The sequence below is a fragment of the Schistocerca nitens genome, chromosome 3 (assembly GCF_023898315.1).
Source record: "Schistocerca nitens isolate TAMUIC-IGC-003100 chromosome 3, iqSchNite1.1, whole genome shotgun sequence".
In the NCBI taxonomy this organism is placed as follows: domain Eukaryota; kingdom Metazoa; phylum Arthropoda; class Insecta; order Orthoptera; family Acrididae; genus Schistocerca; species Schistocerca nitens.
Window position 1 is genome coordinate 449,009,780 of NC_064616.1, and position 17,113 is coordinate 449,026,892.

General features: G+C 39.6%; 1 protein-coding gene across 1 annotated transcript in view; it reads right to left on the reverse strand.

Annotated features, from left to right (window-relative positions):
- The window catches only part of LOC126249271 (zinc finger FYVE domain-containing protein 26), a 393,885-nt gene that overhangs the window by 284,628 nt on the left and 92,144 nt on the right, over positions 1 to 17,113 (reverse strand). Inside the window, exons 9-10 of the mRNA XM_049950925.1 lie at positions 10,966 to 11,113; positions 3,905 to 4,101 (exon numbers count right to left, since the gene is read on the reverse strand). Coding sequence (XP_049806882.1) covers positions 3,905 to 4,101; positions 10,966 to 11,113 — 345 coding nt within the window. The remainder of the gene's footprint in view (positions 1 to 3,904; positions 4,102 to 10,965; positions 11,114 to 17,113) is intronic.

Genomic DNA, 17,113 nt, shown 5'->3' on the forward strand with positions numbered 1-17,113 from the left:
CGAGCCCGAAAAAACTTAGGCCGAGCAGTGGGTTTGAGCGTGATATGAGCTTCAAAATCGTTTGCACGGCCTAACCCAGGAGAAAAAAGGGACGAAAATGTCGTCAACAAGGAATCCAATTGAGCATAAAGAATGGCATCAGAGACGATATTGACAGAGTCATCTATGGAGAACCCAAATACGCGAAAGGCATCGAAACCAAAAAGATTTTCCGTGTTACTATGGTCGACCACAAATATGGTAACAGTGCGAATGACGGATTTGTAAGATACCTCAGCATTAAATTGTCCCAAGAGAGAAATCTTCTGTTTATTGTACGTCCATAATTGCCTAGTGACAGGTGATAGGATTGGAGAACCCAACTGAAGATACGTCTGAGAATTAATGATAGTGGCAGCAGAACCAGTATCCACCTGCATGCGAACATCCCGACCAAGGATTTGGACTCTGAGGAATAACTTCCCTGAAAGGGAAGAAGTGCAATTGATAGACAACACAGAAGCAGAATCAGCGTCACGGTCATGAACATCATGTATGCAGTCGGATTTGCAAACGGAAGACACATGACCCATCTTTTTGCAATTGTGACACACGGCCCAACGTTGGGGACAATCCTTGCGTGAATGTTTCATAAAACACCGCGGACATGAAGGAAGTTGTCGGGGGTTTTGCTGCAGTTTCTGAGAGGGTTGTTTACGGTTAGGCCGAAGCTGCACGTGGGAGCATACTGCGGCCACGCCAGCCAGCGGGGCCATGCCGCACGCGTTGTCAACAGCGCACAGAGGTTGTATTTCTTCGACATCACCCCACGCCTCTATTTGCGTTCCAGCGGCACGAGAAATTTCAAAAGACTGCGCGATGGATAGGACTTCATCTAGATTCGGATTTGCCAACTGAAGGGCACATTGACTCACCTCTTTGTCGGATGCCAACCAGATAATAGCATCCCGTACCATGGAATTCGCGTAGGATTCTTTGTGAATGTCAGTAACATATTGACATTTTCGACTGAGGCCGTGAAGCTCAGCAGCTGAAGCACGATAGGATTGATTCGGCTGTTTTTGACAAAGATAAGAGGCAACACGAGAGACTACCACATGCATCTGCTTATGAAAATATACGGACAGAAGTGAGCACATTTCAGCAAAGGACAAAGACGCAGGATCTTTCAAAGGAGCCAATTGCGACAACAACCAATACATTTGAGGTGGAATCCATGAAAGGAACAGAGACTTACATGTTTGTTCGTCCGTAACATGAAATGCCAAGAAGTGCTGTCGAAGACATTTTTCGTAATCAGACCAGTGTTCCGCCGTCTCGTCGTAAGGAGGGAAAGGAGGTATAGACAACGACGAGAAATGGCCCACATTGGACGCCGCGACGAAATCACGAATCGCCGATATGAGAAGCGTTTGCTGTTCAATGAGACCTTGCAATAGTTGCTCTAAAGTAGCCATGGAAACCTGCGGGTCAACGACGAAAAGGAAAAATCCACTACCTCGTCGCCAATTGTTATAACGTCAAGTTGAACACATATATTTCAAAAACGACAACACATGTAAGTCACAGGGCAAGTTGACCAAGCAAGATATGTGAACATGGTAACATTTAAATAAGCACAAAGTCCAAGTCTAGCAGACGCTGGCCGGCTGGCCGCTTAGGTGGTGAGGCTGCTGCATGGCTGGCAGACAGCGCCGCATGTAGAGGACATGCGTAATTGCACAGCGGCACTTTGAATGATCGGCGCGTCACAACAGTAAGCTTTTGTATCTTTTTCCAGAATAGACCGGTCTCATCACAATTAAAAACCTGTTGTGTCAGATACCTCTCAGAACCTAAGGGCATCTTGAAGTTGCTGATGAAGTTCTCTATTGCCTTTGTGTCAGAGCTGGCAGCTTCGCTGTGCCTCATGACACTGTGGATGTCGGTTCTTCTCTTAAAACTTCTTGAACCACCCACAGCTTCACTTAAACACTTCTTCAACTGCTGATGATGCTGGCATCTTCTTAATGAAGTTAGTGAAAATCATTCTTGTGTACTCACAAATGATGTTCTCATTAATAGTGTTGCCATGCAATTGCTTTTCATTTATCCATATAAGGAGCAAACTTTCGACATCATCCAGAATATGAAACTGTTGTTTAGATACTCTTGACATGCCCTTTGAAGCATCTACCTCCTTAATCTTGTCCTTGTTCTTGAGTATAGCGTAAATAGTTGATCTAAACTGAATAGTATGTGTGTGCTAAATCAGCAATGCTCACACCACATTCGCGTTTTTTCAATGATTTTACATTTCACTTCTAAGGTCATTTTCTTTCTCTTATGGTCATCCTCTTGCAGCTTTATCTTCATGGAAATTTCTACAAAAATTATTAAAACTTGCATGTTAAAAAAAAAAAAAAAAAAGATCTGAACACAAGTTTATAAAAATGTGTGATCACAAGGTGCACTAAGATGGTAACAGAAAGAGTGCTAAACCCAGACTGCAGTACATACTAAAGAGATTGTTCATATACCACTGCTGACAATGAAAGGTGTTCATATTGATGTAAGTTTCCCCTGCTGCACACAAACGGCTGGTGACGTCACACTAAATTGTCATCACTCGTTATGCAAAACATTGCTCAGTGAGTGAGTCATTTTTTTAAAAAATTGTTTTGTTCATTATGCAAATTGCACATTATGGGAGGTGCCCACTAAACAAGATACCACTGTAATGTCTTATTATTCTCTTGAGCTTGTAAGAGCCTCCCACACAAACTAAACCTCTAGAAATGTCTCAGTTTAGCCGGTGAGTCTGTAGATTATGGTATAAGGGGCATACAGTATAACTGGCCATGCTTTCCCACCAGAGTTTTGTGATAATTAAGCCAGTCCATTTTTGAACTGATTTAGTAAGTCGCCACAAAGGAATTCTTCCTACCTGTTATGTGGAGATGTTCTTGTAGTTTTGTGTCCCCTTGCACAGCCATAGCAGAAATGTTGGATTCTCAAAGTGCAGTGCTACTGTCTATGTTTTATATAATTAAGCAGACAGAAGTTTTTTGTGCAAATAATTTTTACACACAATCCTATTACAGGGTGTTTATTTAAGAAACTTTGTAAAATAAAATTGTTCACACTGATTATAAGCCATCTACTAACAGTAGGAGAGCACATGACTAGATCAAAAGGCATCCTATCAACAGCAGCTGACTATGGCACACAGTCTGTAACTTCAGTATACAATCGATATAGTTCATATAAGATCATACATCTTTGGTTATGCCTAAGTTATTCATTTATTTATTAATGTCAACGTTTCCTGGCAATGGAAAATTACTGGAAGATAGTATTTTTGACCCATAGACTACTCCTAATGTCTGAATGGCAAAAGGCAACTTTTGTTAGCAAATATTTATTGTTAACAATTACTTGATTTGCACCAGAATAAATGTACTTTCCCTATGTATCTCTTTGCTGACATCACGAGTGATTTCTGCATCAGTATCTCATTCCACTGGCTCTGAAAGCACTACATGGCCAACCACATCTGCTGGTCAGCATGGGAACCTACTGCTCGCTTCTTTCTCTGTACGTACTGCAGCAATGATACATTCACTTCCTGTATGTGAAATAGCAAAACTGGAAATAAAGTAAAATGTGCTCCTATCTGCAAATAATGTGTACCTTACGAGCTCAACCTCTCAATCATTAGTTCATTCACAATAATATATCAACATTATACACAGATTCTGCCGTGAAACAAAATTTGCACACTGCCCTAGCGTTTGAAAGCTCACTCTCCAGCAAGTACTTCAACTACTCATTCAGCAAATTACCATTACAATTTCTGGTTCAGCACCAAGAGATACAAAATCAGTATGTAAAGCTTTGATAAACAGACAAAATTTATGTTCACCTGTATTCAATGCTGAAACAAGTTTATCAGTTTTTCTTTCAGAGTTTTCTGAGCTGGTACTAGGTTCCAAGTGATGAGAAACCTCAGTTTTCAACACAGACTCAGTTTCTTCTGTGCCACTCAATGAGGAATTTTCATCTTGCATGTACTCATAGCCAAGGAGAAGCATGGAGAACAAATTCTCCATAATTTCAGCCCTGCAAAAAAAAAAAAAAAAACAACAACTCAGTACTAAAAGTCTCCATACTTTTGTTTCATCTTATACATTATTTGCAAAATATTAATTCTTAATGTAGCCAAAATAAAAGAGTGTCAATAGTAACCATGTAATTTCATAGGTGGAAGACATCAGTAGCAAGAAAAATGAAGTGCAGTGTTGTTTCAGGTGAAGGGGAAAAGAAGATAATAGCTATAGGATCAGTTGCGGCTCATAGTTAAAGTCTCTGAGGTGGAACCATTTCAAAATATAATGAAAATATATTTCTCAATAATGTATTGCTAAATTTAAATTATCAGGTGAATTCTGAATATTTCCCACATGAATAAAGACATTCAATGTTTTGGGAACTGTTGGCTGACATTCAGTAAGAATGTTTTGATACTGTTTTAGATAATTTTTTGTTTCTGTCATTGGTAATTCTATGCATGGTTGGAGCAAGTTTGTAATTGCCTCACTAGCTAGCACTATAACATGAAAATATTAAGTTTCAGGAATGAAGAGAGGAAATCGTTGGTGAAAAAATGTCACTATTTGGATTTGAAAACATGAAAAACATTAAGCATGCAGCAAAGCAAACATACACTGCATTAATGATCTCTCTCCAAAACACATCTTTTAGTACAATTTGTTGTAATGAAGTGCCGGGAAATGTGTCATTGGCTGATAAATGCAGTGGCATATCCAGGAGTTTGGTTTGGAAGAGGCTTGACTCAGCTGAGGGTAGACTTTATAAAAGTAAACACCAAAACATTAATAAGCAAACATAATTTTATTTTGCTCATTTACTGCGTAGCGAGTCTCCTCAGATAACTTTTTCAAAATTCTTCAACTATTTTGACGGGTTGTAGGCTGTCAGATATATCCAGGTCAATACACATGGCAGCCAAACCTTTAACCTGTCTTCCATCATTGTCATACACAAGTACGAATTTATAAAAGAATTTTTATATTTAGGAAATCTCATATTTCATTTGATGTGCCTCTGCTGCTGTTTGGGGGAAATGTTTCCTGTCTCGCTAAAGCTTCTTCCCACGAGTTAGTTCCCCTGATAACAAGAAAGGGTGAGAGAAGTCGCTGCTTTAAACATATGCAGCTGCCACTACTGAGTTCAGATTTTCTGTTTTCTGATGGCACTTGGTATAAAGGTGAACAGGTCGAGAATTGATGAGTGCTCTGCCCTCGAAAAGCAAATTCTTAACTGTCCCAATACAAATCAATGAAAGGAAAGAATACATTCAATCTGAAAGTTACATACCTACTAATAGGACAAGTTTTTCTTATTCATGAGTACGATAATGACTTAAGGGGCTCCGGAAAGGCTCAAAATCATGAAAAGTTCAATTTTTACTTTTTTGCGTTTTCTGAATCTGCAGACTATTACCTTCTAATAGATGTATAATTTGTTCAATTCCGAAGACTACAACTATTTTTAAATTTTTTTTGAAATGTGTTCTACATGGGCGTGACCCACTGTGGCGCTGTTAAACTGCTGTCAAATGGTGTTATTATTAACGTCCGTGTTCATCAGGTACATTTTAGTGATGTGAGATAAAGTATGTGTTGTGGCTAACCTGTGATGGTTCAATATATATCGCTGGTGTGATTGTTGATTGTTTCATGTTTATTTACTCTGTTGTTATCTCGAAAATATTCGTAATTAATTCTGTTTCTTGAGTCTCTGTTTTGTTGAAGTATAATAATGAGTAAAAGTAAAGTTATTAGAAATCCTCTGAAGGCTTTTAAGAAAAGGAGAAATGTTGGAAAGCCAAAGGTATGTGTTATTACTGTAAACAATAAAGACGATAACCAAGTGAGTGTACCTAACCTCTCAAGTAAACCTGCCCATAACAGTCAAAGTGGGAAAGAAAATACTTCACAGAAGAAGCTTGGTTCAATGAGTGAAAACTATGAATGTTTTATGGGCGAATCGGATGTGAATGAAATATTTGATATGTCGGTTCTCAAAGGAATTTTTTCAAACTGTGTAAGATGTATTCATTGTAGTGAAGTTGGTCTGGAACTCTCCATAATAAAGCACGTAGGACTTGCTAGTGAAATACAACTGAAATGTGATAAGTGTTCATACATGACCACCTTTTGGAACAGTGTTGCAGTAACTGCAACTGAAGAAAATGGTAGCAAAATCTACGAACACAACATTAGATTTGTTTATTCCTTGCGTTCAGTTGGTAAGGGTGCTACTGCAGGTGCAATTTTCTGTGGCATCAGGAATCTTCCAAATCCCCCAACCAAGTTTACGACCTATAATAAATTAATAGGGTCTAAAGTAGAAGATGTCTGTATAGAATCTATGAAGAACGCTGTGGAAGAGGCAGTAATGGAAAATAATGGTAACAGAGATTTGACTGCAGCGTTCGATGGTACCTGGCATAAACAGGGACACACATCTCTTCATGGTGTAGTATCTGCCACCAGTATGTATACAGGGAAAGTTTTAGATGTAGCAGTAATATCAAAGTATTGTAGATGTCCACAAAAATATAAAGGTACACATGAAAATAATTGCAAAGCTAAGTATAGTGGCAGTAGTGGAGGAATGGAAGTGGTTGGTGTTGCCAGTATATTCCAGCGTTCTGAGGCGTGTGATAAAGTGCGATATGTTAATTACCTTGGTGACAGTGAGTCTGAAAGTTTCAAACATGTTCAAGGACTGAAGCCCTATGGTGATGATGTTGTAGTGCAGAAATTTGAGTGTATTGGACACGTACAGAAGCGAATGGGAACAAGACTTCGGCGACTGAAAGCTTCGTACAAAAAACAAAAACTCAGTGATGGTAAAGGGTTGGATGGGAAGGAAAGGTTAACTGACAGTGTAATTGACAAAATACAGAACTATTATGGAATGGCTATTAGGCAAAATACACAAAGTGTCGACGAAATGAAGAAGGCTGTTTCGGCTCTTTTTTTTTCATACCTCTTCAACCGATGAAAATCCCCAACATAGCTTGTGTCCCAAAGAAGAAGACAGTTGGTGTAAATATAACAAAGGACTGCTAACTGGTGAAGTGTACACTCGTAAGCATAGTCTGCCTCATGCAATAATGGAGGTGATAAAACCTATTTTCAGAGACTTAGCAGCACCTGAACTGTTGAAAAAGTGTATTCACGGAAAAACTCAAAACCTCAATGAAAGTGTAAATAGTGTTATATGGTCGAGAATCCCCAAGACTGTATTTGCTGGAATAGAAACACTTCACTTTGGTGTGTATGATGCTGTTGCGACTTTCAATGATGGCAACATTGTAAGGTGCAAGGTATTTAGAAATATGGGAATGAAGATAGGTTCTAACATGGTACGAGCGATGCTTGCTTTAGACAAGGAACGCCTTCGGGCTGCAGACAGGGCTGTAAAGAGTCTAGAAATACAAGCAAGAGTAAACAGGAGGAGGAACAAGAGGAAGCTGGAGGAGGAGTTTGCAGAGGATGAAGATAATCCATCCTATGGACCTGGAATGCACTAAAAAGTTAATCCAATCTTTGTCGCTCGATTCCCAAAACTTTTATTTTCTCATACTAATTACATGTTTTCTAAGGATCTTCCAAACATATTTGTTTCAAACTTTCAGTAAATGTTACACAGTACCTTCTGCATAATTTAACACAGCCTTTTTCCAAAAAACTGTATATTTTTGAATATATAAATAAAAAATTGCAAAAAAATGTTGTGAATTTTCATTACAATTGAAAAAAAATCATCTTTAATAACTGAACTAAAATTTTGTAAAATCCCTGTGTTAAGTTGTAGCCCATATTCCAATAAATAATCTGTAAAAAGTCCAACTTCCTACCTCAAATACTTTGTGAGGAAAGATGTAATTTATAAGCGTTATTTTAACATTGCAAGTATAGGGCGTTCCGGAGCCCCTTAAAACATTATTGATTAATTTTACGTAAATAAATGGATATAAAACCATTAAATTCACGTCAGCAGGCATGTGAAGAATGTGAAGAAAGCTAGTTTTAAAGGAATTCAAAACAAACTATCCAATGATTGATATTATATTATATTGTTTACGTTAAACATTATTTCACGCTGTCCCTTATAGAATATGCAGAAAGAATCGAGTGTGCAGAGCCCAGTTCACAGCCACACACACCACACCCACCAACAGATCAATGACCTTAGATGGATAAATAGTCACAAACTCATTGTGTTTATATAATTTCATTGAAATATGTACAAAATAATCACAAGGACGTAGCTGATGAATTTTGAGTTGACAATGATAACTTGCTGAAATAGTTTCCAGGTAATACTGGTTCATTTTCGCTTGATTCACCATCTTCTTTCTCGCAGCCTTCCTCAGTACCTAAAGCATGAGCCATGCCTGTATATGACTACTGGGCAGTCTCTCTCTCTCTCTCTCTCTCGAATGAATAACTCAGAACCATGAGGCTCTGGGAGAGTTCATGGAACTTAATACTCAATTACTCACTATACATGGTCCAGTGACACTAATGTGCCCACCACCTATGTTAAATGTCAACATGCAGCCACTCACAGATAGCAGATGGCAGCACTGGCAGTGGACGGTACAAAAAGTATGTCCGGGGTACACAGAAAACGGTGCAGTTGTCATCGTAATGTTGAAACGGAGCGATTTATCTCATGTACAAAAGGGCATGATCATTGGCTTTCGAGCCCAGACTGGAATCATTTCCAGAATTGCTAAGTTTGTAAACTTTTTACATGCTGCCAGCGTTACAGGATACCATACATAGCAAAATTATGTTATCCGAAACTGGTGTCAAGGCAACTGTTGTATACCACATGATGATAGTGGTGAATGACAACTGCAGACGTGTGTATGGACAAATAGGTTGCAACTGTTGAGTAACTGACTGTCAAGATGAACCAAGGAGATACTTACAGTGTCCCCTCAATGATTGTTCAGTGAACATAGCTGCATATGGTCCTCCACAGCAGGGACCGGGTTCATGCACCTATGCTGCCTACTATTCATTGATGATGAAGGCTTGAATTTGTATGCCAATATCACAACTGGATGTCGATTGAGTGGCAAGAGGTGGCCTTTTCAGATGAATCATGTTTTATGTGCCATAAGGTGAAATGAGTGAGAGCAAGAACCCTGAAAAAATTGTCAGGAGGGTTGAGGCCTGAGGAGGAAGAGTTATGGTCTGGGAAATGTTTTTGTGAAATACCTTGGGTGATCTCATCAGTCTGGTAGGCACAATGTATCAACACAAGTACGCCAGAATGAAATTTTCATTCTCCAGCAAAGTGTGCACTGACATGAAATTTCCTGTTAGATTAAAACTGTGTGGTGGACCAAGACTCGAACTCCGGACTTTTTCCATCTGCAGGCAAGTGCTCTACCATCACAGTTACCCAATCACAATTCACAGCTCGCCCTCTCAGCTTTACTTCTGCCAATACTTCCCAAACTATGCTTTCTTCCAGTAGAGCTTCTGTGAAGCTGGAAGGTAGGAGATGAGGTACTGCTGGAAGTAGCACTGTGAGAACGGGTTGTGAGTTGTACTTGGGTGGCTTGGATGGTAGAGCACTTGCCCATGAAAGGCAAAGGTCCCGAGTTTGTATCTCAGTGCAGTACACAGTTTTAATTTGTAAGGATGTTTAAACATAAGCATGCATCTATCCTTGGGGATCATATCCACACCTAAATGCAGTTGTTCATCAGCATGATGGCAACTGGCAGCAAGACAATGCAACATTTCACACAGCTTGCAGTAAATGTGAATGGTTCAAAGAGCACTAGCATGTGTTTCCATACTCCCATCACCACCAAACTCCCCAGATTTAAAACCAATCACGAATCTGTGAGACCACCTCTATTGGGCTGCATGTGCCATGGATCCTCAACCGAGAAATCTAGCACAGCTGGCCATGGCACTGGAGTCAGCGTGCTCAAAACCCCTGTCAGTATCTTCCAGAGCCTCTTTGACTCTCTTCCTGCATATCTCACAGTGATCCATGCTGCAAAATATGGATAGTCAGGTTTTTGACAGGTGGTCGCATTAATGTGACTGGACAGCATATTTACCTCATCGCTTACCTCAAACCTAATGCAGGGAGCTGACATGCTCCCCACCCCCATATGCCGGACAAGTGCAGGATAAGCCAGGAGTGAGGTAATGGTAGCTTCATCTCCCTTCTAGACCCTGGGAGATTTCAAATGTGTTTTCTGCCCATACTTAACAGGGTAAAAACCTGGAGAATCTGGATGTCATTTAACGACTGGTAGCTGAGAGTTCTGGACTGAGTGGCCCCTGGGTCAATAATATGTAGGTCTGGTCAACTGGTGCCCATAATCTCTCATGGCGGCCTATTGTAGGCTATGTTACATGTGGTAGGTTAAATTCACTGTGCATAAATCTCTGAAACTGCTAGTTTACCTCCAGTTTAATTATTTGGTCAGAATTACACCTCTGTACAACCTTTTCTGGTTAAGTGCAATGACTATCTGTCAAACCATTACAGACAGAATAATTTATAAATGATACACATCATGTGAAATAACTTCATTTCACTTGTGCATTGCTCCTTGGTCTAGGTAACTATCTTTCCATTATGTTACATTCACACTAATGTGTTCCTGTTTCATGACTTTTATACAGGTAAACACTGTCCAAAATGGCTTTCAAAGCTACAACATTGTGAAAGTCAGAAGACAACCTAATGAACACACAATTTAAGTGGAAAATGTTGCTTACACTCAATCATGTATAACAAATTAGATCATTCATGTAATAATTCATATTAGCATAGGTTTTGAATAACAGAATTTTATTTCTAAAAAAGACATTGACACAGAGGGAAATAACATAAAAACTATCTCACCTGTAAGTTAAGGAATAGATGCCACATACTTTCTCTTTAATATAAGCAAGTCTTTGTGTTACTTCCTCATCATATGTCTTTTGTAAGGTTGCATTATTAATACTTTCATCATCACCACCATCAACCAAGGAAGCTTGTCTCTTTGTAGCTACAAAAGAAAAAATTAGATGCAAATACACAGTGTCACTATTTAATACATAAAACAAACTGAAGTTGGAACACATCAAAAATACATATTGGTGTAAGAACAATAATCTTTGAATATAGGGTAAGAGGAAATTGGCAGCTACACAAAATTTTAAACTAGTTTGTTGTTGTATAAATGTGATTGAATGGGACGGATGACACACAATATGTAAATAACATAAGCTACATTAGACTTTAATGTACTAAATAAGTATTCAGAGCACAAAAATGTTGGCCACAGCTGCACCTAACACATAAACATTAACACAACATAACCATTTCATTAAGATATGATGTAAATCAATACAAGAAAAGAGAGGAAAAAAGCAATGTAGGGCAGTTAGAGTTTAATGTTTCATCAATGAAAAAATCATTAGAGTTGGAGCACTAGATCACTGTGCAAGAATGAGAAATGAAATCAACTGCGTCATTTTGTAAAGTATCATCCTCACACTCACCTGAAGGGATTTAAGAAAATCATCAGATCTTAATAAATGTGCTTTCGGGTCGAAACAGCAATCAGTTATGATTTGTGACTGGCTGCTGTTTCCACCTGAAGTATCCTCTATTTAGACCATAACTGCAGTGTTCAATAAAGTTCAAAATGGTTTACACAAATCTAAGTCTGGATGGCTGGATAGATAACAGGCCCAGTCCCCTAGAATTCAGGTCATTTGTCACATTCACTGTGTTATCTCACTTTTTTTGCATTGAGGTGTCAGTCTCTTTGAGAATCAATTCAACAAGCAGTCAATGTATGTGGGTCAGACTAGTATGCAGGTCAGAGAGCAGATGAGAGCTCCCTAAGACTTATCTGTGATGAGAGAACCATCATCCACCCCCAACCCCCCCTTGCCAACACAGTTAAGAGTAAGACAGCAATGGAATATTATACCTTCAAACAGGGAGATTAGTAATACCAAAAGTCAGGAGGCTAAAAATGTAATCAACATCAGTTGAACCAAGAATGGTACAATAAGGTGCAAGAAACAGTCAGTAGGTGAGTAGGTGTCGTCGAATGTACCCTGGGGCTCAGCATGTGTTGGGGAAAGTCCTTTACAAACCCCAATCCATAATAGATGAAGTGTTAAAGGTGGAAATATAATCCACTCCCTTGAAGGAAGCATAAAAACCTGCTCAACTGTTCCTTGGTCATCATCTGTTAGCAAGGATATGGAATCCTTACGGTCTTGTCTTTATCAGGATGCTGCTCCTAAAATTTCAATTTTGGTGCAGCAGGAAAAAGCACTAACCACATCAAAAAGTAATTAAAACAGAGTAAAAGAGAGATAACTGCAGCAACTAGCAGAGGAGGTATGGTCGAGTGCCCCCCCCCCCCCCCCTGTCTACTTCCCAGGTAAAGCAGAGCGAGACACCCCAGTCCTAACAATGTCACCCTCACACAAAAATAAGTGTGAAATGTTATACCAGTGGAAAAATACTACTACTGGAGTGCAAAAAAAAAGTAGAAATATGTTCTTCTTTATTTAGAAGACTGACTGAAAAGTGTGGTACCAGCTGCCTCGTTCTATCTTCCTCAGCATCTTTAAAAATGTTCCCAAATATTTTGGCATGCAAATATATTCATACTTTTTTTAACATGCAGTTCACATCAAACTCCCACAAACTCCCCTAACTGTAAACCACTCACACCCACTAGTCCATCGCTGTAAATTGCTCATACCGATCCACTGCCAGTTTCCTTTTCTCAAACATTCATTCTGCCCATCTCATTGCCATTATCTCTTTGTGTCCTTTCATCTTTGTCTCCTGTGTCACAGCAACAGTCCACTTCATTCTTTCCTGCTACTACAGTCTCTCACTGTCACTGTATCCCACTTGATCTCGCTTACTGCTAATATCTCATTCTTTCCTTTTTACTGCAGCTGTCTCTTCTCACACCGTCAGCACCTCTGTCTTCATCATTATCATTGCCATACACTCTGTGACTGATTGTCACTGGTTCTCACCCACTTCTACTTTCTACTTTCCACTCTCTCTTTATTCTATTCTTCCAGCCCCCCCCCCCCCCCCAATGCACTGTCTCCTTCACTCTTTTCCTAGCACTCTTCTGTCACTGTCAACTACGTTCCACTGGCACTGTAACCCTTTGTTTCTCTCACACTGCTATTGTCTCCTTTGCTCTTTCTATAACACAACCTTGTACACTATCTTCCTGTATTTATTACTTTTCCATTTCTTTGCCACTGCCACTACCTTCTTCTCTCTCAGCATGCCAAAATTTTTGGGAATTTTTTTAAATGTGCTGAGGAAGGTAGAATGAGGCAGCTGGTACCCCACTTTTCCATCAGAGTCTTTTAAATAAACAGGATCAAATTCACATTTTTTGTGCTCTGATAGGAGCATTTTTCTGCTGCTTCCGTTCTTTTCCTTGCTCCAGTAGGGCATGTAACTCATACAAAAAGAAATGCACTGGTTTGTAAAATTTAGATAGTTTACTTACATGAAATTGAAGTGACACAAAACTAATCTTACTCCTCAGACCGGATTTTATGTGCAAAAAAATCTTGACTGTGATTTATTACTACAAAATGGGGTTCTAAGATGATAACACAAACACTTTATAGCATATTTTTCCGTACTTCATCATTTTATGAACCACATTTTGTCTCATACCAGATTTTACATGTACAAATAGGATAACTTTGAACCTCTGTAACTCAGAAACTAATAAATATATGAAGAAAAATTTCAAGTTTATTTGGGATCAGGATATTAGGAATACATCATAAACATTATGGCCATTTGCCACATGTGGTGGTGGTGGTGGTTAGTGTTTAACGTCCCATCGCCAATGAGGTCATTAGAGACGGAGCTCATGCTCGGGTTAGGGAAGGATTGGGAAGGAAATCGGCCGTGCCCTTTCAAAGGAACCATCCCGGCGTTTGCCTGAAGCAATTTAGGGAAATCATGGAAAACCTAAATCAGGATGGCTGGAGACGGGATTGAACCGTCGTCCTCCCGAATGCGAGTCCAGTGTGCTAACCACTGCGCCACCTCGCTCGGTTTTGCCACATGTAGCCATCTCAGAATCCATAGCCGGTTTTTGGTACCCAAAGAGCAACTTTTGGGGGTGTTTCTCAATAATCAATATAGATTTTTGGAAATAGGGAGATGGTTCTTCTAGATAAATACCTTGAGAATATACCATTAAAATTTGAGCAGTCAGCTGCAGCAATTTTTTTATTTAGATTTTGTCTCATTTCAAATTTTATGTATAGAAGTAGTGTAAATTTGAACCTCTGTATGTTGGAAATGGATAAAGATATCAAGAAAATTTGCAAGTTTGTTTGAAACCAGGATCTTAGGAACATATCATAAAAATTTCTGCGATTTTCTGTGTATAGTCATCTTCTACATCTACATCTACACTTATACTCCGCAAACCACCCAACGGTGTTTGGCGGAAGGCACTTCACGTGCCACTGTCATTACCTCCCTTTCCTGTTCCAGTCGTGTATGGTTCGCGGGAAGAACGACTGCCGGAAAGCCTCCGTGCGCGCTCGAATCTCTCTAATTTTACATTCGTGATCTCCTCGGGAGGTATAAGTAGGGGGAAGCAATATATTCGATACCTCATCCAGAAACGCACCCTCTCGAAACCTGGCGAGCAAGCTACACCGCGATGCAGAGCGCCTCTCTTGCAGAGTCTGCCACTTGAGTTTGCTAAACATCTCCGTAACGCTATCACGGTTACCAAATAACCCTGTGACGAAACGTGCCGCTCTTCTTTGGATCTTCTCTATCTCCTCCGTCAACCAGATCTGGTACGGATCCCACACTGTTGAGCAATACTCAAGTATAGGTCGAACGAGTGTTTTGTAAACCACCCCCTTTGTTGATGGACTACATTTTCTAAGGACTCTCCCAATGAATCTCAACCTGGTACCCGCCTTACCAACAATTAATTTTATATGATCATTCCACTTCAAATCGTTCCGCACGCATACTCCCAGATATTTTACAGAAGTTGCTGCTACCAGTGTTTGTTCCGCTATCATATAATCATACAATAAACGATCCTTCTTTCTATGTATTCGCAATACATTACATTTGTCTATGTTAAGGGTCAGTTGCCACTCCCTGCACCAAGTGCCTATCCACTGCAGATCTTCCTGCATTTCACTACAATTTTCTAATGCTGCAACTTCTCTGTATACTACAGCATCACCCGCAAAAAGCCGCATGGAACTTCCGACACTATCTACTAGGTCATTTATACATATTGTGAAAAGCAATGGTCCCATAACACTCCCCTGTGGCACGCCAGAGGTTACTTTAACGTCTGTAGACGTCTCTCCATTGATAACAACAGGCTGTGTTCTGTTTGCTAAAAACTCTTCAATCCAGCCACACAGCTGGTCTGATATGCCATAGGCTCTTACTTTGTTTATCAGGCGACAGTGGGGAACTGTATCGAACGCCTTCCGGAAGTCAAGGAAAATAGCAACTACCTGAGAGCCTGTATCTAATATTTTTTGGGTCTCATGAACAAATAAAGCGAGTTGGGTTTCACACGATCGCTGTTTCCGGAATCCATGTTGATTCCTACAGAGTAGATTCTGGGTTTCCAAAAACGACATGATACTTGAGCAAAAAACATGTTCTAAAATTCTACAACAGAACTGGGTTTTGGTCCACTGGTGGTGGCAAAAATATAGTAAAAAAACGCATTTTGTCGGGTTTTCTGAGGAATCACCCATGAACTATTGGTACTTTGATATGTCCCATCGAGCCCACCATAGACCACATCCAAAGCAAAAAGAAGTAATGGATTTGCTCCATTTGCCTAAGAAGGAGGGAGTGTGTAATATTCATATTTTGAACCTGTACTGTAGGATAGTGACACTAAGATGATCTTTCTGTTGCATATACAAATGGTCCCTAGCCAAAAGCACCAGAAATTCCCATTTTTATGTGCAGCATATTGGAATATATTAGGAATGCATGTTATTACACATATCGATTTGAGAACAAAAAGCACTTTCTTGGAGGAAACGAAGAACTTCAACTAACCAGACTTCATCAGCCAATATTAAAGGCAAAAATCCCAGAAGACTTTGCTTGGCATGAGGAGGAGGCAGCCACTTAACCAGGATGTGGGCTACTGTTTGTAAGATTCTGCAACCACTACAAGGTAGTGGCTCATTGGACACTGTAGGATAACCTGGTGTGATCAATTCGAAGGTGACACAGGACAGTGGATTCCTTCCAGGAGGAACTGAAGGAGGTTTACCATGCAGCCATAGTTTCCCCTTATCAAAGGGGACAGAAGCCCCACAAACGTTGTTTGAGTAGAGGTTTTATTTGCACCTGCATATCAGCACCTGGGATTGTCAAAGCAAATGGCGGGTGAGTAAAAGTTCTCTAGCTAACTGGTCAGCCAGATCATTCTCCTAGATAACCACAAAGTAAGACCCAGGGAAAGAAAATGGAGCAGGTAGCATGATTAAGGTCAGAGAGAAGATCTTGAAAGGCAGATATCACAAAGTGACATGAATAACAGCATTGAAGAACCTGGAAACTCCTCATTGAGTCACTATAAATTAAAATACAGTTGAGGAAGATCTGTTTAATAAAGCATAGGGCTCTGTTAATGGCTATCAGCTCTGTCATAAAAACACTGCATGTTCCGAGCTATGCCTGATTGGCATGAGATACAAAGCATGTGTTTTAAGTTTTTTTTATTTATCAGGTTCTGTGGGACCATGCAAGCCAAAGCTACAACAACAAATCAGTACATAGTTTACAGAATGCCGATTAAATAATTTATAATTAATGTCTTAAATAATGAGTAAAACACAAAAAACAGAGTGTAATGAATAAATGACACATTGCATTCCCATCCTATCCACAGCTTTAGAACAATCAGTATAAATGATGGTATCATGAGAAGAGTAGATGCCAAAAGGTCACTGGGGTGACTAAAACTTCAGATTTC